Below are 25,143 nucleotides of genomic sequence, written 5' to 3' on the forward strand. Positions count from 1 at the left end.
ATGTATTTTCATTGAAGATTTCCAGCAAATATAAATAAAACTAAACACTTAGATGCTTCCTAACAATTATCAACCTCAGTTATGGCCAATAAAAAAGGTCTCATCTTATTTTGTTTGATTTCTATTGATTACGTATAACACATAGAAATAAAACAAAGAAAAAATAGGATGACGTCCTTGGAGTAACTTAAAATATCCTTTTTATTATTACTACCTTTAGTCAGTCACACTATTTTAACATTCATGACCACTTAATGCAGCAGCCCGCGCTCTTTCCCTCCCTTGGCCTGTCACTCTAACTGCGCCGCCGCGGTCCTCCGCTGCTGCTACGCGCTTCTGCCGGGGCGGATTTCCTGTCGTGCACGAGCGGAAACTTGTCTGCTCGCCTAGAACACAGAAGCCGGCTTGACCCGAAGGCGAAGAGCACTAGTGCGTGCGCTGCGTCGCTGGATGGAAGATGGCTAACCCAAGTCCTATCAACAAGCCCTCCAACCCCAGTAACCCTTGCGTTTTCTTTAATGTGGAAATTGGTGGAGAGAAAGGTGAGAAGCACTTGAAGGGGCCGGCGGGTCCGACCTGGGGTTGAGGTTACAGCATAATCTTGCTCGGGAAGACCGGGGAGTGCCTGTGTACAATTCATTGGTAGCAGGTGGCGCGAGCGCCGTGCTGAGGTACCTCGTGCCCTGGTCTTCTTTGAGGGCTGCAGCGTGAGCTGTTGCGATGATGATCCCCACCCTACGTTTGCGACTTGCGCAGGCTGGCGCGTTCCATTCATAAATGCAGCGTTTGTCGGCTGCAGCAGATCACGTGGCCCTACCTAAAAGGTTCCGTTTTTATGGACACTAACCTGATTCTTAAGAGGCTATGCCTTTTTGTAGCTACAATTTATATATTATTTTATTTGGATTATGATGTTTTTCTTTCAATTACAGATCTGAAAGCAAGTAATATGCAGGTATAGTAGGTATTTCCTTGATCCTGGAGACCTTATAATCAAAGGGGTCCTTTTGCTAATTAATGGTAAATACTGCTACTACTTATCATTTTTGTAGCGCTACTAGACGTACGCAGCGCTGTACACTTGAACATGAAGAGGCAGTCCCTGCTCGACAGAGCTTACATTCTAATTAGTGGTCTTAGTGTGACGTTGTGTAGGTCTGTTCTGGTGCTAAGGCCATTTTTACTGCAGCCTAAAATGGCTGCTTTCTATTTTGTGCACTAATGTTGCCATTAGCACATGGCCATTTAAAAAAATTACCTGGTGAGCACTTACTGGCACACATTTTGTAGGTGGTAAGGGCTCACCCAGTATTCCTTCACGAACCAGTTAGTGCATTCTAATGTAGATGCGCTAACTGATTAGCACAGGAAAGCCTACTCTCTGCCCCCTGACATGCTGCCTCAAAAATATATTTTTTTTAGTATGTGATTAGTATGCACACATTTGGCCTTTACATGGGTCTTTTTCATGTGCTAAGGCCGTTTTTACTGCAGCCCTAAAATGGTTTATTTTGTATTTTTTGTGTTAATGCTGGTGCGCTAATATTGCCATTAATGAATGGCCATTTTTAAAACAGTTTGAGCACTTAACTGCCACCCATTTTGTAGGTGGTAGGGGGCTTACACTGTATTCCTGCCCTAACTTTTAATGTGTGGTCAGCTCATGCACATTTGGCAGTTACTTCAGGATGCCTGAGTATAGTCCTGTGGTACACCACTTTAAGCTACATTAGGTGCACATTAGTGCCTAACTCAGTTAAGTAAAAGGGCTCCTAAGATTATGTCTGAAGTAACTAGAGCTTGGGCTTTTTCCTTTATAGCACTTGTAGAGTGGAATAAATTGCCTTTACATTTGAAGACTGAATCTCAGCTTATGACTTTTAAGAAGATACTGACAGATTATTTATTTTGTTTGGCATTTTTTTGTGTGTGCCCTCTTGACTTTTCAGTTATTTGAATCTATGGACACACTTTTAGCAGGAAGTCTTGCTGCCATTTTTAGTCTTTACTGTCCTTGAAGTTGTCTTTGTTTGTATTTTATTATGCATTTTTTTATGTACATCCGCTTTGGATAGGCGGTGTATAAATAAAATTCTAATTCTAACGGAGGGTTAAGTGACCTGTCCCAAGGACACATGGAACCACAGTCAGCCTGCTGCCCTAACCATTAGGCTACTCCTCCACTCCGTTTTCTGGCGGCTATGAGAGCTGGAACTGAAAAGCAGCATTCATTTTCTAATTACTGTACACGTGTGTGGATGTGTAAATGGCGACTGCGGCTGTGATGAACTAGGGTTGGTGCCAGGCAGACTTGTACAGTCTGTGTCCTGTACATGGTAATCCAGTTTAAGATGGGCTGGAAAGGGCTTCAACAGCAACTCCAGTAGTTGGAACGTAAAGACAGGGCCAGACGGACTTCTATGGTGTATGTCCCAGACACGCCAAAGACCATGATCAAGTATTTTACATTACATTCATTGTTGATTTAATCATGAATTTATAATGAGTGTGACAGTTGTGCAGATAAGATAGACCATTCAGGACTTTTATCTGCTGTCACTTACTATGGGGCCCTTTTACAAAGCGGCGGTAAGCCCAACGCGGGCTTCCCGCACACTACTGGAGCTATCATCGGCCCAACTTGAGCAGTGGCGGTAGTTCCAGCCCCAGTGCGTGCCAATTCCCACGCTAGGGAAAATTGGCCCATATTTTTTAGTGCGGCGCTAACCCAGTGGTAATTGGGCAGCACTGCACACTACGCGGTTACCACCGAGTTAGCGCGGAGCCCTTACTGTCACCTCAAAGGGTGGCGGTAAGTGCTCCCCCTGCATTGCCACGCAGTAAGAGCAATCTTACCGCATGGCCATGTCTATTTTCTGCCTTTTTTTTTTTTTACCTGCTGTGGTAAAAAGTGTGCGGCAGTAATGGCCCTTGCTGCTAGCACATAGCTATCTATGTGAGAGGATGAGATAGTTGGCTATCTTTCTGTAGTAAGATTACATTTCCTGTTACTTGGACAGAGCTGGTGTTGGGGGGGGGGGGAGGCATAAACAGGGCAATTGTTCTGAGATTCTGTACTATAGGGGGATGCAAGTCTATTTGAAGCTGAAAGACACAGCTTGCTGACGTGCTTTGGGTCCTGCTCTTAAACTCCTGCTCAGGCCCCAGCATGTTCAACACTTGGCCTGTATTTGTACCAACATTAGGTTTTGAACCAAGATAACATTTCTGGCATTAATGTTTTGCTTGAAGAAGGTACGTCATTGGAAAGTCATCTGCCATCCAGTTCTTCATTAAGTGTAGTTTCAGCAGTATTTGCATGGGTTGATGTCTGGCCCATTGTTTTAGCTAATGAAATTTCCAAAGTGTTAATTTCCACATCTGCATCAGCCTTTCCCCATCTCTAGTATTTGACACATCACTAACTATTAAAAGATCTACTTCTGGGTGATTTAAGTTGCTGAATCTTGAACATGTAAAGTTCACCAGTAGTGCTCTGTTGATGGACTGAGTTATTTATTTATTTTCAGTATTTATACATGCATATCCCAAGTCTGTTTTTTTTATATATTCTTCAAGAATAAAGATAATTTGTTTATGAATTGTAAAATACATATGTTTCCAGATGTGTCAAGTGCAACCCAGAAGTAGAGTAGGACGTTTTTATTATTGAGGCTGCAGGTTCTGCAATTGGAGCAACCTTTGATACCGTACTTACCTCAATCTACACCTCCCCAACTAAAAGGTATTAAGTACAAATCCATCTACGCATCCAATTTTTCCTTTTTAGGTAGCCAGCTTTGGAATGCTCTACCAAGATCTATCCGTACCATTAACTGTCTTCTGCCCTTCAGAAAAGCACTGAAGACCCATCTCTTCAAGATAGCCTATCCTAACGATCCAACCTAATCAAATCTTGCCCATATGATTCTTATTGGCAACAGTTATATTTTGACCATGTTCCCCATTATCCTTTTTGCTACCCCATATCCATTCCTTTCTATCTTTCTGCGCCTACCTCCCTATGCTCATTTCCTTCTGAACCCAATTCCTCTTATGTTTAACTTACTTTCCGTTAACCCCATTAGTTTTTGCGTTTACCACAAACTGTATATTCTTCTTACGACTCTGTAATTATTTACATTGTTACTATGTAAATCGCATTGAGCCTGCCATGTGTGGGAAAGCGCGGGGTACAAATGTAATAAATAATAAGATGGGTGTCCATCTTTCGTTTTGTTAATACGGTTCGGGGACGCCCAATTCTGGAAATTTAGGTCGTCCTTAGAGATGGTCGTCCCTGATTTTCGGCGATAATGGAAACCGAGGACGCCCATCTCAGAAACGACCAAATCCAAACTGTTTGGTCATGGGAGGAGCCAGCATTCATAGTGCACTGGTTCTCCTGATATGCCAGGACACCAACCGGGTACCCTAGGGGGCACTGCAGTGAACTTCAGAAATTGAGCCCATGTGCATAGCTCCCTTACCTTGTGTGCTGAGCCCCCCAAAACCCACTCCCCACAACTGTACACCACTACCATAGCCCTAAGGGGTGAAGGGGGCACCAAATGTGGGTACAGTGGGTTTCTGGTGGGTTTTGAAGGGCTCACATTTACCAACATAAGTGTAACAGGTGGGGGTGGGGGTGGGGGATGGGCCTGGGTCCGCCTGCCTGAAGTGCACTGCACCCACTAAAACTGCTCCAGGGATCTGCATACTGCTGTCATGGAGCTGGGTTGACATTTGAGGCTGGCATAGAGACTGGTAAAAAATATTTAAAGTTTTTTTTTTTTTAGGGTGGGAGGGGGGTTGGTGACCACTGGGGGAGTAAGGGGAGGTCATCCCCGATTCTCTCCGGTGGTCATCTGGTCAGTTTGGGAACCTTTTTGAGGCTTGGTCATAAGAAAAAATGGACCAAGTAAAGTCGCCCAAGTGCTCGTCAGGGATGCCCTTATTTTTTCCATTATTGGTCGAGGATGCCCATGTTTTAGGCATGCCCCAGTCCTGCCTTCGCTACGCTTCCGACACGCCCCCGTGAACTTTGGTCATCCCTGCGACGGAAAGCAGTTGAGGACGCCCAAAATCGGCTTTTGATTATGCCGATTTGGGCGACCCTGTGAGAAGGACGCCCATCTCCTGATTTATGTCAAAAGATGGGCGCCCTTCTCTTTCGAAAATAAGCCTGCTAGTGATCATGCAGGGAATAATAAGAACTGTAGTGTATGTGATATTAAAACTGAGTAGTAATCATTGCCACTCACTGGAAAAAAATGTCTGTGAAAACGGTGAACAGAAAGAGAGAGTGAATAAATGGAAAAAACTCTAATGCCATTCAATATAGCTTACCATAGAACAGTACCTTCAGAAACCAGGAAAAGCTAGCCCACCACCAGGGCTCCAAATAGTGATAGCTGACCTTTAAAAAAACAAAAGATTTTCTTTTAAACTTCATAAAATTTCTTATAAACCAAGCTTATGCAAATTGCAGTGATATCATGGAATTACGCTTTGGTCACAAACCATTTAAAGTGAAATTAATAGTCTTGCACCACCGTATGAAAACCAGAAATGTCAATGAAAATGTATATTATAATTGAACCGATGAAGTTAGTATTGAGTGCATTTGTGAATTCCCGATACTGCACTACTATGCTCAGATTGGCAATGCACTGAACTTAAGATATTATGAATATTGGGTGCTATCATTGAACCAATAAAATTAATATTGAGCGCATATGCGAACCACCAATGCTGCACTTTGCTACCTAGATTGGTAATGCACTGAACTAAAGATATCATGAAAATGGAATGCTAAAAAAAGCTGACTCAGTGTTCACCTATTAAGGATGAGATAAAGCTAAAAAAAAAAAAAACAGTTTCGCCATGATATTCCAAAATGGTGCTCCAAAAATTATTCTTATATATATGTAAATATTTAGAAGCAAAATGTTATAATAATTCACGATCACTAATGAAAATTGAATGTGCAAAACTATTTTATTTGAACAAAAAGTTTTTGAAATGAGATCAAGCATTTAAATATCCGGTGCCTCATTTAAGGCCCCTTTTACCAAGCTGTGGCAAAAGGGGGCTGGCACTGGCGTCGGCAGGTGTTTTACACGCATGCCGAGGCCTCCTTATACTGCATCTGGTAAAAGGGAAGTCTCGCTTTCCTGCAGGAAATGTTATGGACTCAAACTGTAAGCTTGGTTAGGGAAGGAAAATGAAAACCCTTCCTGCGCTGTTTTTTTGCATTAATTCTTTTGTGCTGAATGAAAATCCTTTATGTTTTGGAACCAGGTCCCTGTGGGGCTCTTTTACTAAGATGTACCAAAAAATGGGCTGTGCTGGTGTAGGCTTGTGTTTTGGGCACATGCAGATCCATTTTCAGCATGCCTGTAAAAAAAAAAGGCCTTTTTAAATTTTTGCCGAAAATGGACGTGTGGAAAAATAAAAATTGGCGCGTGTCCATTTTAGGTCTGAGACCTTACTGCCAGCCATTGGCTTAGTGGTAAGGTCTCACGCGTTAACCGTGCGGTAATTGTCTATGCACGTAAAATGACAATCTGTCCGGTTTCTGCTGCGCGCTAAATTTATTTTCCGGCGCGTATAGCGGACATACGTCAAAAATGAAATTACTGCAAGGGCCACGCAGTAGCTGGGCGGTAACTTTGAATTGACGCGCGTTGGGCGTGCATAGGCGCCTACACGGCTTAGTAAAAGGGCCCCTGTGTGACTAAGCTGGAGATTTGGAAACCCTGGACTGGAGCGGAATCTGGATTAGGGGGATTTTTCCTGATTTCTTCAATGGGGAAATGTAAGAGGGCGCAGACCTGGTCATAAGACCGTGCCAAGCCATGGTGTGACATTACAAAAAACAACTCATAATACAAAAAAATGGATCAAATTGAAAATCTTTATACTTTCACAACCTAAATTGTGTAAAAGAAATAAAACAGAAACTGAACCCAACATGCACAGAGTGATATAAATGAATAAACACAGATAACGCTATTAAACTCACTGTGAATAAAAATCATGTCAAGAGATTGTGGAAAAACATCATTCAGTGACTACCATGAAAAAAGAATGTGAAAAACAGCACCAAAAAGGACACATACTTATAGGGAATTTGAAAAAATCTTTCCCCTTATGGTAACAGCAAATCCAAATGCCTAAGAAAACAGAAGAGGTTCCAAATAAAACTGATGAAGTGTTAGCTTTTCTGCCATCACTTAAAGACTAAATTAACACAAAAATGGAGATGATAAGCAGTTCAAAATCCAGATACTCATGATGCAGCACTTCTCTTCTTAGAGCAGGAACATTCCCACTGTGCTTTCAGAAGCAGAGAACCTGCCATCATGACTGTGCAGCTGTATTTATTCTTCCGTAGGATTAAAGATCAGTTGGCACCCAAATGATTCTTTTTAGAAGCAAATATAAACTTACTAGTAAAAAAAAGGCCTGTTTCTGGAGCCAATGAAATGGGCGCTAGCAAGGCTTTCCTGTGGCCCCCCCCCACCGACTGCACCTTGGTTGTTAGTGAGGGCATTGCGCCGCCGTGGCCGCCGTCGATGTGTGACTGTGGCCCCCCCACCCAACGCACCTTCGTCGTCAGTGGGTGGCCCATTGCGGCGCCCTGGCCGTCGATGTGAGTGAATTGCTCTGCCTCCGCCCTCAACGTCATAACGTTTGACGCGAGGGCGGGGCCCCGAGACTGTGATTTTGTTGGCTTCAGAGCTTCGAACTTACGAACCTTGGCTTCAGTGACGTCATCAGACAATAGAACGTTGAGGGTGAGTTTTATATATATAGATTTTGAAAGCTTAAAACACTGAAAAAATAATGGTATAGTGATTCTGCTGTAGAAAACATGTTTCTAACTTATTAAAAAAAATTAAAATTGCGGGACGAAAATGATCATTTTTTTCAGAAAATAAAACGCTCAAAACCAAGGATAGAGATTGATTCTGCTCATTCTTCCCACCTCAAGACACTAATTTGTTTTATTGAACAATACTGGAAAAATACTTTTAAAATTAAGAAAATGTTTAAAAAGCATGCATTCCAGCGGCCATTTTGTTTTCGTTCCAATGATGCAAAAGTCATTGGAACAGGAAGTGCTATGGGAACAGAGGGCCCCTTTTACTAAGCAGCAGTAAGCCCAATACGGGCTTACCACTTGCTAAACAGGCAGACCGAGTAATTTAAACAGGGGTAGTGTCCCCAAACAGTATCAATCTTATGTGGAACTGGAAGAGCAGAAGGTTCCAGGATATCTTTCAATTTTATATTTCTCTTAAATGCAACCATGATTTCTTTATTCTTCAATTCTGGAATCCATTGTATGATAGGCCAGTGTCTCTTAAGTATGCGTATGATATCTGTAGACAAATGGTCATAGTCTACTGTGCAAACAATTTTTTCCTGAGCTTTCTTAGGCTGTGCTGTCAAAAGAGAATCTCTGTTTTATTGTGCATCTCTCTCAAATCCTTCTCTAATGTATTTCATGGGATAGCCTCTATAAAAAAAAAATAAAAACCTAGAAGCCAAACATTTAGCTTGTCCCATCGTATTCTGCTGTTCAGGGCAGATTCTTTTCAACCTCAGGAATTGGCTGTAGGGTAAATTTTCTTTTTAGAGATCTGTTATGACAGCTTCTATAATGAAGTAATTTATTTGCATCTGTAGGCTTGTGGTAAATTGTAGTTACAAAACTGCCGTTCCTGAAATGGATTTTAATATCTAAGAAATAAAAACAGAGAAAAGGAAATAAGATGATACCTGGTAAAATTAGTCAAAATATTAATTTTATTTTATTTTCTCTGTTTTTTGTTTTATTTCTATTACCTTTTAAAAGTGGACTAACACGGCTACCACATCACTTTACTCAATATCTAAGAAAGAAATCTCATTATCATAACTCAACTGAAACCTTAAATTCTTATCTCTAGAATTCAGCCAGGCATGAAATTCTAGGAGAGTATCCTCACTTCCTCCCCAGATCAAGAGTATATCGTCAATGTATCTGCGCCACAAAAGAATACTACTTTTAAAATCACAAATGTATCCTCAAAATTGGCTATATAAAGATTAGCTACTGAGGGGGGCCATTGTGGCCCCATGGCTGTGCCTTTTATTTGCTTATAAAAATGTACTTTAAAATAAAAGTAATTCTCTTTTAGGGCTAGAGCATTCAGTTCCACAATGTATTCCTTTGGAATTCTCAAATTAGTAGTCCTTTTAATTAATGCATCCCTGATGACACCAAGGGCTTCATTCTGGGGGATAGTTGTATATAGCATTGGTTCTCAATCCTGGCCCTGGAGGCACCCCTGCCAGTCAGGGTTTCAGGATACCCACATTGAATATGTTTGAGAGAGATTTGCCTGCACTGCCTCCACTGCATGCAAATTTCTCATGAATATTCATTGACGTTTTCTACATCGGAAATGGCGTAGTGATTCTGATGTTCTCTACATCAGAATCACTATGCCATTATTTTTTTTCTAAGTTTATATTTGTAAAAAAAAAAAGGCATTTGTGTGCCAGTTGACCTTTAACCTATAGAAGACTAAATACAGCTGCACAGTCATGATGGCAGATTCTCTGTTTTTACCAGCACAGTGGGAATTCTGCTGCTCTAAGAGAAGTGCTGCATCACGAGTATCTGGATTTTGAACTTTTGTCTCTATTTTTGTTTCAGTTTAGTCTTTAAGTGTGTTTTATTTGGAACCTCTTCTGTTATTATTTTATTTTATTTTATTTTTTTAAGGCATTTGGATTTGCTGTTACTATTAGGGGAAAGTTGTTTTTTTTTTTTTTTAAATCCTCTATAGATATGTGTCCTTTTTTGGTGCTGTTTTCACATTCTTTTTTCATATTTGATCTCTTTTTTTTGTATTATGAGTTACTTGGAAAAAAGGCCCGTTTCTTAGCGCAATGAAACAGGCGCTAGCAAGGTTCTATAATGGTAGGGGCCCCCTCCCTCCGTCCCTCCAAGCTGCTTGCCCGCCTCCATGTGACCGTCGGACGTTGTTCGTGGTTCGCGCTGTGTGGGGAGGGTTTTTTTTTTTTTTTGCTGCGCCTCCGTGCCTGTGCTGTTTCCGTTTCGGCCCTCGAGTGTCATTGCTCCACCCTCGACGTCATCCCGTTTTGACGCGAGGGCGGTGCAGACACTCAGGGGCACACCGGATATCTCGGGCGCCTCAACTAACGTGGAGGCTTCATTAGAACATTGGGGTTGCCTTTTATATAGAGAGATTTTTATATAATTTGAGTTTTATGATTTTAATTATTTGTTTATGTATTTTGACCCCTGACGCAGCCTTTGGGCAAAATATGGCTATGCCGGGGGCTGTTTTAATAAACCTGTTCAGCGCTTCATTATTGCTGGTCTATTTTTATTGTTGTATACTTTTCCTGTTCCTTTCTGACATAATGGGGTAATTGTCAGTTTACTACAATGCCAATCATCTATAGGCAGTTATATTTGATGCAGTCTTTGAAGAGTGGCTATAATTTATAACAAATTCTTTACATTCATAACAAAGTGGTTATTTCTAATTTTTAAAAGGTAAAACAAAACTTAGTACAAGAGCTGCTGGTACTTGATAAGAGTATTGGTATGTAACTATTATTTTGCAACTTAAAGCAATTTAGTAATTGTTTTTGTAATATCAATTTTTTGTTTTTATGTGTTTACAGTGCTTTTTATGTACTCCTGATACAGGTTTTTACTGAAATATATCCATGTCAGGTTTTGTGGAATCATTTTAGTAAATATCTTTTTATTTAGTTGGGGCTTTCTTGCCTCCTTGAAGGTCTACTATTTTTGTTCTATGGAATAAGCAGTTTCACCTACTGCATCATAGGAAAATTGAAATACTGAACCATAGCAGTAAATTGCTCCTTTCAAACTGCCTGTCCCTTCTTCTCTGTGTAACAGGCACATACATACATATATACAAAGCACAAAAAGACAGGTACAGAGGGATTTGCAAATGGATTTGATAAAACAAGGCAGACAGTCTGCAAAATCCAACGTGAAAGTAGAGCATACTGTATGTAACTGCAGAATTTATTCATTACTTGATGAGTGTGACCATATGCTGTCATTCTTGGGAGCGCATTTATAGACTTCATCTTGGAGGAAGTCGTTTTGCTGGTTTTTTGCCCTACTGTTTTGCTTTAGCTTGCATCACATTCAAGCCCCTAAAACATAGTCTGTGTCGGGCGACTATTTCATAATAAAATTTTTAACCGTAGTACTGATTGATCTGCTTTTTTGTTTCCATGTTGGATTTTGCAGATTGTCTGCCTTCCTGTATTTTTGGGACCATATCGTGGTGCTAGTGCTGGATTCCTTGTAGGTCCAGTGGCAGCCCTGGCTTACTTTCAGGGCTGCTTTCAGGTATCTTCTTTAGCTGCTCTTCTGGGTTTTTCATTCGTCTTCTGAGAGGTATGGGTCGACTTTCATTACCCTTTCGGGTGCTCCTTCTGGACTGAGTTTTTATTCTGGCCCTTCGGGTGCTGCAGCACTCCTCGTTTGAGCCTGTTGCTAGGTGGCCCTAGTTCTCTCGTTGTTCAAGGTGCTCTTTGAGGTGTTTCTGTCAACCCGTTGCTTCTCACAACTTCAGGCTCTCTCTCTTGGAAGGTCGCTTATCCATTTTTCGGAGGCGGGAGTCTCGCTTGGGGCAGTACCGTGCTTCTTGCCTGAGTGGTTGTTGGTCTTTTTCCTTAGTGGTTTGTTTTTTGGAAGCTTCTAGTCTTAGCAGGGTGCTCTTGCAATTTTGCGGTTCCCATTGTTTTACGCCATTCGTTTGGACCTTTTGGGCTGTTTGGTAAATAGCAGGGGGGTCTCATGGCGCCCAAGGCTTCCTTTGCCTGGTGGATGAAGGTGGCTGTGATCTCAGCCCTGGGAGGCGCTTCTCAGGTTTGAAGGCTCTCCTGGGCGTGTGGCTACGACTTGGACGGAGGCTTCGTTGTCTTCTCTGATGACTATCTGTAGGTCAGCGGCGTGGGCTTCGCTGCATACCTTCAGTAAGTATGCTAGAATGGCTGGTGCCGCACAGACAGCGGCTGCATTTGGGGCATCGGTTCTGCATATGGTAAATTTGGCTTCCCACTCTCGTAGGGATAGCTTTGAACATCCCACTTGTCCTGAAATAGTGGGAATGAACGTAATGGAAGGAGAAATGAGGTCTTACCTGATTTTCTTTCCATTCACACTATTCCAGGAGCCCTCCCGTGGTTCGACGCCCTCGTTGGTGGCTCTATGCACTGTCTTTGTATCTTGTTTTCAAATCTTTGAATGGTTTTGGGGCTGGATATGTTGGTTGCTGGGTCCAAGAAAACAGCAAGGCAGACGATCCGCAAACTCCAAAGTGGAAAACAGCGAAGCAGATCAGTTGTAAACATAAACAAGTTTATTAATAAAATAACATATAGAGAATACTGCCCGACACAGGCTGCGTTTCGCCCAGCAGGGCTGCATCAGGAGCTACTCACTGATCCTTATTTATAGTAAGGATCACTGCGTAGTCCCTGATGCAGCCCTGCTGGGCAAAACATGGCCTATGTCGGGCAGTATACTTTGAGGCTCATTTTCAAAGCACTTAGCCTTACAAAGTTCCATAGTAACCTATGGAACTTTGTAAAGCTAAGTGCTTTGAAAATACGCCTCTCTATATGCTATTTTATTAATAAAGTTTGTTTACGTTTACAACTGATCTGCTTTGTTGTGTTCCACTATGTTGGTTGCTGACCATGCGCCTGATTGGGTGTGCTTTCTTCCTTGCTTGAGGACTGATACTGAGGCGCTGAGCTGCTAGCAGGGAGCTGTGTAGTGGTGCTCAGTTCTGTATTCTTTATCTCCACCTGCTGATCGATGGATATAACTACCCACTTGTCCTGGAATAGTGTGAAGAACTAATGGAAAGAAAATGATCAGGTAAGACTTACTTTCTCCTTTTATAAAGTGTTTTGCGTAAATTGGACCGTGTGGATCTCAAAAGGGGATGTGGCCATGGGAGGGGCATGGGTGGGCCATGGGTGTTCCAAACATTTATATGTACTGTTACAGAATATGCCCAATCTATGCCCGATCCACTCCTAAATAAGACACTGACATTTACACCAGGTTTTAGTTGGTGTAAATGCCTGCATCTAAATTTTAGTCACGGGACAGCCACTACGCATATTACTTTTACTTTACTTTATTTGGATTTATATCCCATGCACGTCCGAGTTGAGGATTCAGTTCTGTGGCGCTTACATTGTTAATCATATATACAGTAATCAAATATATGAGTACAGGATGGGGAGGCTAGCATTAACTTGAACATTAAATTAAATCGGTTATACATGTACGGAATGGGATGCGATAAGCGGGAGTAAGAGAGCTAAATAGATGTGGTGTTATATCTTGGTTAGGGTGTGTGGAAACATGATCCAGATGGCTTTTCAAGATTGTTGTTGTTTAATGCTAAGTTATATCTATCAGCAGGAATTTCTTGTACAGAAATATTTTTAGTTTTTTTCGAAAGCTGTCCTATATGATGTCATGACGTGTGTCCTTGGACAATGTATTCCACCATCTGTCTGCATTAAATGGGAAGTTTGCGGTGTGGGCTGATTTGTAGACCACCCCTTTGCAGCTGGGAAGGTGTATGATGAGGTGGTAGACACAAACTCTACAGTTTTCCAATGTGGCAGCTGCCTGGTTGAACTGTGTCGTTCCCTCACAAACTCCAGTGGTAGTGGCTTTTTGCTCTGTATTGGGACACCAGTCATTCGGCAGTTCTCTGCAAACACCCGTTTCAGGCTGCTCCTCTTAGAGACAATCTCTTGAAATATTCTGCAGTGGCATATTGATAGGTTCTCAACCTCGGCTTCATTCCGATTGTTGAGCTCTGTTCCATTTCTCATGTTGAGCACAGCTACAGATCTGCATATTAAGCGAGACCTTGTCTCTACATGTGGGGCACAGCTCAGTCTCTCTGTGTTGGGTTCGGGTCCATATCCGCCTGTTGGATATAGTTCCATTTCTAAATGTGGAACGTTGTAGTATGTCACACATTCTTATCTCTCTATGTGTCTCCCTTAGTGCTTCCTTTTGGTAACAGGAGTAGTTTCTACACTAGTTTCCCCAATTAGGGTCCCTCTTGGGTTTTTTGTCCCAGCTCCATCTATGTATGTAGTGCACAAGATATCTTCAGAACTTTGCTCCATTCCTCTCCTAGAGGTGGAGCACAGTTCCTATCTCTGGTTTCTCCTGCGTCTGTCTCTGAGTGCACACCGTCCTTTCATCTCTGGTTTTGGAGCGCAGTTGCATTTCTGGATATAATCTCTCTCCTGGCTTTCACCATGGAGGCTTGAGCTGTCTGTGGTTGGGTGCTACAGATTTGTTTCTGCTGGGTGTGCACCTTGCCTTCTGTGACTTTGGAACATAAACCTTATCTTCTATGGAAGCAGTCACTTCTTGGGTTCCTTAGGGTAGATCCTGTGCTCATATTCTTTCTCTACATCACACTTAGCTGTGTCCTTACTTGGGAATTCTGAGCCATCTACACCTCCTCTATTGCTCCCTCTCTGTTGGGTACACAGGGTTCTAGTTCTGGAATTGGAGTGGACTCCTTTTTCAGAATTTGCCGCACTATGTTGGCTTTGTAGGTGATCCCTCTCCAACTCTAAACTTGGGCTGCATAGCTACATCTCTTTTGTGAAACAGAAACAGTTTCTTCCTTGTTTTCTCAAGGGATGTTCTTTGCCTCTCCTCTGATAGTAAGCTACAGCTGCATTTTGACAAAGGAGCTCAACTTTATACTTCTGGGCGCATCTCTGTCACTATTGGGAACGATGCATCCTTTGTTCTTTAAGGTCAACAGTTTTCCTTCTTACTTTGATGTTTCCTGGGGTTTTCAAGGCTAGGCCTGTTGGGCTCTTGTGTGTCTGAGGGCACTGACATCCTTAAATTGATCTTCGGCTTTTCTCATGGGAGAAAGGACTAGTCTGTTTTCACAGTCAGTACATATTTGACATTTGTCTGCGACACTATTTCTTGCTGGTATTGCCCAGCCGTTTTTCCGGTTCTGGGCTCCTGGTCCAACACTTATGGTCTAACGGGGGGGGGGGGGGGGGGGTGTCATGATTGTCCTATTCCCTGTGCATCTTGTTGTCTCCAACTATAAATGTGTCTCGCGGTTTATTTCATAAGGTCTTCTGCAGCCTTTTCGGATCTGTTCTTGTGTCAATGTCGCTCTAATGGGGAGACTGCTTTGCTACATCCCATTGGTCTGGACTAATCTGGTACGGATGCCAAGGAAGGAAAAATTGTCTTACCTGATCATTTTCTTTCCTTTAATCCTACCAGACCAGTCCAGACACCCTCCTTTTCTGGTTTCTTCCAGTTTCCTTTTTAGGTCTCATTCATTCCCTGGAACTGTGCGATATGTTCCTGTTGGTGCCACAAAGGTGACAACTGTTTCATGTCACGATCCATCTTCTACCTCCATGGTACCATGCTGTGTCACTTATGTATGTCTTATGCTCAGTGTCGCACCTCTACTACTACTACTAATCATTTCTATAGCGCTACTAGGTGTGCGCAGTGCTGTACATGTTATATGCAGGTACTTTCTCTGTCCCTGGAGGGCTCACAATCTAAGTTTTTGTACCTGGGGCAATGGAGGGTTAAGTGACTTGCCCAAGGTCACAAGGAGCTGCAGTGGGAATCAAACCCAAATTGCCAGGATCAAAGCCTGCTGCACTAACCATTAGGCCACTCCTCCACCTCAAGCCACTTCCCCTGATTCAGTGGAATGTCTAGATGTCAGTGAATGTAGACCACATTACAGGTCACGTGTCATGCCGTATCTCCTGGATAGGTGGTCTATAGGGAGCTCAGGATTAAGCAGGAGCTACTAGGTATGTTGCACCTGTACACAAGTGGCTTCCATGTCTGTGTATACATTTTAATGTTTTCATTGTAAATGTTACAAGCACCATTGCTTGGCTATTCAAAATACTGAACATTTCAGATTGCACGATAACTTTAAGGGGGGAATTACCTCTTAGTTTTGACATGTATACAGAAAGCAGGAGCACAAGAATAACCTAATGGTTAGAGCAGCAGGCTGGGAACTGGAAGGCAGTGGACCAAATCCCACGGCAGCTCCTTTCTCCTTTGGGCAAGTCGCCTAACTCTCCATTGCTTTGGGTCTAGTGCTTGGCATGTTCTGGCAACAGCAGTCTGGGTCATGTACAGAAGCAAAACTCAATGTCCAGGTGAAAGAACTATCCTAATTTTTCAAGTACCTTGTAAAGGAAGCTGACTGGCAAAACCGGGATGTCACAGAAGCTTAGCAAACAGTTTTACTTTCTATACGCTGAATTGGATTGATAGTAGAACTAAAGCTTACACCAAACTTCAAGACTCCTGAGGCAGATGCGTTAGCGCCAAAACACGGCTGCTCTATCAAGTTATATTGGTGTAATTTTTAATTAAACTTTACCTATAGGAATCTTGGCGTCTCCCTCGTATTTTTTGGATGAGCCTACATACCCTACTCTTTGTGCTGTGTGTGCAAAACTAACCCATTTGGTGACGTTATTGCCAGGATTGAAGTCATCTTTGAGCTTTTCTCTGTTTCCATCTGTTAGAAGGAGGAATACAACCCACTTTCCTGGCCTGGTAAGACCAAAGGAAAGGGAATTAACAGGTAAGTTTAAATTTCACAATTTATTAACTAAGTGCATAATTATCATTAACACACGTTCATGTGTTAATGCAGGCTAGTACATGAGGCCCAAAGATGGTAAACCCTCTGTGGAAAGGGAGTTCTCTCTTGCAACTGAATGTAATTCACCTTGAGTTGCTAATTCTCAATAAAAATGATGTGTTTTTGGCATGGGATTGCCTTCACCTTAGTGGCGGTACATTGAGTGAGTGCAGGAACTGAACTTACTTTTCTATGATCAATTTTCCTCTTTGCTTCACTTGTTTCCAAATCTTGATTTTTGTAATATCATTGCCCCCAAACATCTGTTTCCCTTTCTTTGTCCTCTGTAATGCCTTCCTGTACGCAAGACTGGGATTTATCATTTATAGAATGTTCTCCAAGGTTAGGTTTTCAGAGTAAGCTTATTTTGCTTGTTTTTATTTTTTCTGATCCTGGCAGAAGGAAAGGTTAGATCTATGTAAAATGTATAGGGTTGTGAGATTGCAAAAAGCTGTCTTGACATTTAGCATAGAAATGGGGTGTCATTCTATTACAGTCATGATCAACACGTGTAGTACTTTGGACATGGCCCGCAGCAGTGCTGGTGGGATGAATGTTGGCTATTGCCATCTTCTTTTGAAAGTTTTCTTGACGTATTTCTGTCTTCTTTCAGTTGGACGAATCATCTTTGAACTGTTTGCTGATGTGGTACCCAAAACAGCAGAAAACTTCCGTGCTCTCTGTACAGGGGAAAAGGGCATTGGACCTAGCACTGGAAAACCATTGCATTTTAAAGGATGTCCCTTCCACCGAAGTAAGTGCAGGCAAGTCTTCCTTTTAGCATTAAATCTAAGCATCTAGCTTAAACCAATGAGCTGCACATGTTACGTCTGGTGATAGATCCATTTTTGACATGCAAAAGCAACCTGGGTTTCCTTAAATACCTTTCTGGGTACTGTAGTATTTTTCTCATTAAAGGAATGGGATTACAGGCCCAAGATGCATGCAGTGGGCTAAATTTCTATTAGCAGTGTCATTAGATAATGCCATCCCATAGATCAGTGTTTCTCAACCCATTCCTCGGGGCACACCCAGCCAGACAGGATTTCAGGACATCTACAGTGAATATGCATGAGAGAGATTTACATGCACTGGATTCTTGGTATGCAAATCTTGCTTGTGCATATTCATTATAGATATGCTGAAAACCCAGCTGGCTGGGTATGCACTCAGGACTGGGTTAAGAACCCATGCCATAGACGGTATTTCTCCCATTCTGGTCTGATGAATGGGTATCATTGAAAAATTGAACTCATAGCACATAGTTTGTATAGGGAGTGCATGCACAAAGCCTGGTCCCACATTAATTTGGGGATAACTTGAGAATTTAAATGTGGAAATAGAGCAGTGGTTTATTGTTCAATTTGTTTCAGTTGCTTATCTATACTTCCCTTTGGTACAGGAGATGTGCCCCAGCTGCTAGAGATGAGCAATGTGTATTTGAGTTGTTTCACACCCTGGTTTGAAAAGAAATCTTTACACTTTGTGGTTCACTTTCCATTTTATAATTTGTTTGCTTTGTATGTGCCTAAGTGTGATACATGCATGAGATTTTGATGAGGACTGGTGCACAGTAGCCATGTCTCCACACTCTGACTTACCGCACCAACCTGGGGGCCGGGCTCCATGGCTTCTTCTGGCCTCTGGTGTCTCCCCGTTGGGCTGGGTCATCTGGGGGAGACTGCCTCCCTGGTGTCCCAGAGCTCTGGCCTTGTACCCTTTGTCTTCTGCTGTTCTGGGGGACCTGGCGCACCTGGGTGCATGCACGCACAGAGGACAGGTTTAAAGGGACAGAGGCAGGAGTCTGGCCAGGCACCCGGAGATTTTATCACTTCTGAGGCATTTTTAAGAAGGCTGTGTCACCTCACCACTGCCTTCGCAGCGGGTTGCCAAACATTCCTGTGCTTTGCTCCCGCCAGCTTGGCTTTGCCCAGTCTCCAGCCAGCCAGCCTTACCTTGACCAGTCTTGTCTCCAGCCGTCTTCCGATTGTCCCTGCTTCACCCTGGATCCTGATTCTGCTGGGTCTGCCCCCCAAGGGCTCTTTTCAGAGCTACCCCAGGTCCCGGCTCTGCCAGGCCTGCCCCCAAGGGCACTTTTCAGAGCAGCCCCAGGTCACGTTTCTGCCATGCTTGCCCCCATCTGTTGGCCTCCTCTCTTCAAGAAGTACTTGCTGTTAGCTGGGATTCACCAGCTGCGGTCCAAGGGCTCACCCATCTAGACAGTAATATAGGTGTTGCACCCCAAATGGGGTCAGACCTGAGCAGGCGATCAGACATCATTATCCTGCACCTTTTTTTGGGGGTGGGGTGGAGTGGAGGGAGAGTCGTACGAATGGGGTTGTAGCTACAGAAACCTTAATTAGCGCTGGTTTATATAGTCTCAGGAAATGTACAAATTGGAAGTTAACATTGCAGTCTTAATTGTGTTTAAATGGCAGCTGAATTGTGTAGGGTTTTTTGTTTTTAATTTTTGCCATTGCTTTAGAGAACACATCTAAGCAACTCAGGTTGGAGGTTATGGGTGGAATTGGACAGATATTGGCCCATTCTTCCAGGAGTCACAGTATGATAGTTTTTCTAATACTTTTCTTTTCTTCTTAGTTATCAAGAAATTCATGATACAGGCGGGAGATTTTTCCAACCAAAATGGTACTGGTGGAGAGAGTATATATGGAGAAAAATTTGAAGATGAAAACTTTCACTATAAGGTAAAATTGATAATAAAAGATAACTGTGCAGCAGTAAGCACTTTGTTCAGTTTTTGTGCTAGTTTATTACTTTAATTTTGCCTGCTGGATTTTGACACCCTTTCCCAAGGGTATTTGAAACTTTTTCTGAAACAGTGGTATTCACAACTAGTCCTTGAGGGCCAACACTGGGTCAGGTTTTCAGGATATCTGAGTGTTGTTGAGAGAAATTATCATACAGTGGAGATGGTAGGCATTCAGATCTCTCATATGCATATTCATTAGAGAGAAACTGAAAACTTGACTTGTTGGCAGTCCTCTGCCACTATTCTAAAGCTTGGCTATTTCTACTGGAACAGTTTTTTTTTTGTTTGTTTGTTTGTTTGTTTTTTAATCCAGTTCTCAAAATGTACCCAGTTAATTTTCAGGATATCCACGACAAATATACATTAGTGTGATTTGCACACAGTGGAGGAGGGAATGCAATCTCATTCATATTTATTGTGGATATCCTGAAATCCTGACTGACTGGGAATTGAGTTGAGAAACCCTCTGCTAGGGGTGAGGCTCAGGGTATACAGCTGCCTGTCAAATATGCAGGAGTAGTCAGTATTTCTTTGTTAGCCTATGAATATGCTATACAGATTGCTGACTTTAGATATTATTTGAGAAGGCTGATAAGAAAAATCTTGTTTTGAGGGGAAATTGTTTTCTGAAACGATAGCTAGTACTTTGCATGCCAAATAATTGCACTACTTGTAGTGAAACTGTATCTGAGAGCATGATCTAATTAGTCTCTAGCCTCTTGGTGATAATTTCTCTTCTCTCTCTCCAGCATGACCAAGAGGGTCTTCTGAGCATGGCAAACGCAGGGCCCAACACTAATGGGTCCCAGTTCTTCGTCACGACTGTGCCCACCCCCCACCTGGATGACAAGCATGTTGTGTTTGGCCAGGTTATAAAAGGGATGGGTGTGGTAAAAATGTTGGAAAACATTGAAGTGAAAGAAGAACAGCCTGTAAAGGTAAAAACTTCCTAGAGAGATATTGGGCTAAGCCTTAGCTGCTTCTTAAACTTGAACTTTGTGTGCGCTCCCAAGCACCATTAAGAATGGCTTAAAATTGTTATTAGGGCGATGGGTTAATGGGGCAGTGAAATAATAGATGTGCTTCAGAATTTTGTCTAGCAAATGTTATTTGTAACTAGAAAAACAGTAGCTGACATTTGGCTGCTGTATAGATCACCCCCTTCCCCCGCCTTTCCCCCTCAAATTTCCTGGCCATTTCAGTATTTGCGCAATACAAGGGTAGAAATTTTCCTGTGCAGCAACCCAATTGAAATGTGTTAAGGTACTTGATTTAAAGTAAAGAGCTTTATTTTTAAAGGCAGTGTGCTTTACACATTATGGACCTGATTTTAAAAGAAATCTACGTGAGGTGTCCAAAAAGATGCCTGTTTTATAAAGGCCATAAAGGCACCTATGGGGCTCATTTTCAAAGCACTTAGACTTACAAAGTTCCATGGATTACTGTGGAACTTTGTGATTTGAAAATATGTTTCTGTGTCTTTACATTTCGTTTTAATTATTTTTATTAGTTTTAAGTGTGACATCCATCCAAATGCATTACAAAGTAATTGCCATTCCATAAGAAGAGCCATAAGGTATCAAACATATAACTACAATATTGATAAAGATCATAAAATCGAATTATGTATACAACAGGTATACAACAATGGAAGAGGCATAAAAATAAACAATAATTTGGAGGGCACCTAGAGCTAGCCTCTGTACCACTCTGATCCAATACACACATTTACACCTGCTCTGAGGTGAGTATATGTATGTTCATAAAAACACATGTACATCACAACTCTGTCTCTGCCTACATGCAGATCAAAATAAAAGTAGGTGCACACTTTCTGTGTGTATACGGTCACACAATTTTATAAAAGCCCTTTTCTGCAAGGAAAATGGGCTTTAAACCTGGAAAAAGTTTTATAAAATTACTCCCTATAATTTTACATGAAACCAGTAGTATTATAAAATAAACCTGTATTTAAGTCCAATTGTGTCTTTTTTTTTTTTCCTTTTCATATTTGGCCTGCCTAGTTCTTCTGGCTTCTAGGGAGTGCCCTAATGGTTAGTGCAGCGGGTTTTGATCCTGGCAGCCTGGGTTCAATTCCCACTGCAGCTCCTTGTGACCTTGGGCACGTCACTTAACCCTCCATTGCCCCAGGTACAAAAACTTAGATAGTGAGGCCTCTAGGGACAGAGAAAGTACCTGTATATAATGTGTACAGTGCTTCATACATCTAGTAGCGCTGTAGAAATGATTGGTAGTAGTAATAGTCAGTTTGGGGCTGCTCTAGCTCTTCTTGCTGCCATGAGAACTGGAAGGAAAGGGGTCCAGGACCAAAGTACTCTGAATTTGCACTGATAGCAGCCAGGGAGTTTTCTCACTTGTAAGTCAATAATTTTAGTAATGTGCTCTTCCAGTTATATGCTCAAAGAATGGCAGAACAGATGAAAAACACAGTATAAATTGATTTATTTGCAAACCACCATAGTAGTCAGTTGTCATGTAACATTTTTGATGTTTTATTTAGCCTCGCCACAATTTTCAGAGGAATATTGGATTATTTAACATTCAGTGACACAGCAAGTGCTTTAAGTACTAGTCTAAGGAGCCCTGATAAAGGCATTCTGCAGTGTTTGGGTTTTCTTTCCTTGAAGTATCTCCTGTATACCGCTATAGAGACTACTTTTTGTGTTATTCCCTTGGAATATTGTTTGTTTTTCTATTGTTTTATTTCTGAATAAACTGATCATTAGGCATATAGATAGCTGGATGTGAGGATCGCCTGGTGACTTGCCTGCCTGGTGTGAAGGTGGCGGACCTCATGCGTCACCTAGATAGGATTTTAGATAGTGCTGGGGAGGAGCCGGCTGTCTTGGTACATGTGGGTACCAATGACATAGGAAAATGTGGGAGAGAGGTTCTGGAAGCCAAATTTAGGCTTTTAGGTAGAAAGCTCAAATCCAGAACCTCTAGAGTAGCATTTTCTGAAGTGCTACCCGTTTCAGGCGCAGGGCCGAAGAGACAGGCAGGCTCCGGAGTCTCAATGCGTGGATGAGACAGTGGTGCAGGGAGGAGGGTTTTAGATTTGTTAGGAACTGGGCAACATTCTGGGGTTAGACGGTTTCCTAAAGGACAAGTCCATAAACCGCTACTAAATGGACTTGGGAAAAATCCACAATTCCGGAAATAACACGTATAGAAAGTTTGTACGTTTGGGAAGCTTGCCAGGTGCCCTTGGCCTGGATTGGCCGCTGTCATGGACAGGATGCTGGGCTCGATAGACCCTTGGTCTTTTCCCAGTGTGGCATTACTTATGTACTTATGTACCTTAACCAGGGTGGGGCCAGGCTGCTGGCATTGGCATTTAAAAAGGAGATAGAGCAGCTTTTAAACTAGAAACTGGGGGAAGGCCAACAATCGCTCAAAAGCGCATGGTTCGGGATAAGGTATCTTTCAAAGATATCACCAAAACAGGGAAGATAGGATATCCCGATAGTGAGGTTGCAAAAGAGACACTAGTAGATCAGGTGTCCTTAAATAAAAATCAGACAAAAGATTGCAAATTAATACTGTCAAGTACTGAGCATGATGTAAATAGGAACAACAAACATAGTTTGAAATGTCTATATGCAAATACCAGAAGCCTAAGAAATAAGATGGGAGAGTTAGAATATATTGCAATAAATGAAAAATCTCTCTCTATAAAAAGCAACACCAACGTTCTATGAAGCCTCCAGCCGGAAGTGTGAAGGGGGCGAGATATCCGGTTTCCCTATGAGTGTCTGCCCCGCCCTCTCTGTAACACAGTCAGTGAGGAAAACAGCAGAGCACGAAATCAAATCGCTGGCTGTGTAACAGTGAAGGACTTAGAGGGGGGAGGGGAGAGAGGCCAGAGGGCACGGACACACACACACTCCCACATGCACACAGAAGAAAACATTGCTAGCCCCCGTTTCATTTGCATCAGAAACGGGGCTTTTTTACTAGTTAGATATAATAGGCATCTCTGAGACCTGGTGGAAGGAGGCTAACCAGTGGGACACTGTCATACCGGGGTACAAATTATATCGTAGTGATAGGGTGGATTGAATTGGTGGAGGGGGAGCATTGTATATTAAGGATGGCCTTGAATCAAATAGATTGAAAATTCTGCAGGAAACAAAACACATCTTGAAATCACTAAGGATTGAAACTTCATGTGTAAAGGGGAAAAGGATAGTGATAGAAGTGTACTACCGTCCGCCTGGCCAGGATGAACAGACGGATGCAGAAATGTTAAAGAAAATTAGGGATGCAAAGAAACCGGGCAACACAATAATAATGGGTGATTTCAATTACCCCGATATTGACTGGATAAATGTAACAGGGCACGCTAGGGAGGTAAAATTCCTTGATGAAATCAAGGACTGTTTTATGGAGCAGCTGGTACAGGAGCCGACGAGAGAAGGAAAAATTCTAGACCTAGTCCTTAGTGGAGCGCATGATCTGGTGCGAGAGGTAATGGTGCTGGGGCCACTTGATAACAGTGATCATAATATGATCGGATTTGATATTAGCTTTGAAGTAAGTATACATAGGAAATCAAATACGTTAGCGTTCAACTTTTAAAAAAGGAGACTATGATAAAATGAGAAGAACTGTGAAAAAAAAAATAACTTGGAGAAGTGGCTGCAAGGGTCAAAAATTTACATCAGGCATGGATGCTGTTCAAAAACACCATCCTGAAAGCCCAGGCCAAATATATTCTGCGTATTAAAAAAGGAGGATGGAAGACCAAACTACAGCTGGCATGGTTAAAAAGTGAGGTGAAGGAAGCTATTAGAGATAAAAGAAAATCCTTCAGAAAATGGAAGAAGGAACCGACTAAAAATAATAAGAAACAGCATAAGGAATGTCAAGCCAAACGCAAAGCGCTGATAAGGAAGGCTAAGAGGGACTTCGAAAAAAAGATTGCGTTGGAGGCAAAAACACATAGTAAAAGTTTTGTAGGTATATTAAAAGCAGGAAGCTGGCAAAAGAATTGGTTGGACCGTTAGATGACCGAGGATTAAAAGGGGCGATCAGGGAAGAGAAAGCCATAGTGGAGAGATTAAATTAATTCTTCACAGAGGAAGATTTGGGTGAGATACTGGTGCCAGAAATGGTATTCAAAGCTGACGAGTCGGAGAAACTGAATTCTCTATAAACCTGGAAGATGTAATGGGGCAGTTCTACAAATTGAAGAGTAGCAAGTCGCCTGGACTGGATGGTATTCATCCCAGAGTACTGATAGAACTGAAAAATGAACTCGCGGAGCTATTGTTAGTAATATGTAATTTATCCTTAAAATCGAGCGTGGTACCGGAAGATTGGAGGGTGGCTAATGTAACGCCGATTTTTTTAAAAGTTCCAGAGGAGATCCGGGAAATTATAGACCGGTGAGTCTGACGTCGGTGCGGGGCAAAATGGTAGAGACTATTATAAAGAACAAAATTACAGAGCATATTCAAAAGTATGGATTAATGAGACAAAGTGAAGACCTTTCTTCCCAAGGACCGTTTTTCGCAACCTGGTACAGTCAATGGTGCTCAGCCACCTAGATTACTGCAA

At 42.2% G+C, this 25,143-nt stretch overlaps 1 protein-coding gene across 1 annotated transcript in view; it reads left to right on the plus strand.

The window, feature by feature from the left end:
• Window positions 1-373: 373 nt before the first annotated feature.
• LOC115461631 (peptidyl-prolyl cis-trans isomerase D-like) overlaps window positions 374-25,143 on the plus strand; it is a 76,857-nt gene continuing 52,087 nt past the window's right edge. Inside the window, exons 1-4 of the mRNA XM_030191604.1 lie at window positions 374-542; window positions 17,401-17,541; window positions 19,389-19,495; window positions 20,310-20,498. Of these exons, the coding sequence (XP_030047464.1) occupies window positions 458-542; window positions 17,401-17,541; window positions 19,389-19,495; window positions 20,310-20,498 (522 nt within the window). The 5' untranslated portion in view covers window positions 374-457. The remainder of the gene's footprint in view (window positions 543-17,400; window positions 17,542-19,388; window positions 19,496-20,309; window positions 20,499-25,143) is intronic.

This window comes from Microcaecilia unicolor, chromosome 2, assembly GCF_901765095.1.
Source record: "Microcaecilia unicolor chromosome 2, aMicUni1.1, whole genome shotgun sequence".
Taxonomy (NCBI): domain Eukaryota; kingdom Metazoa; phylum Chordata; class Amphibia; order Gymnophiona; family Siphonopidae; genus Microcaecilia; species Microcaecilia unicolor.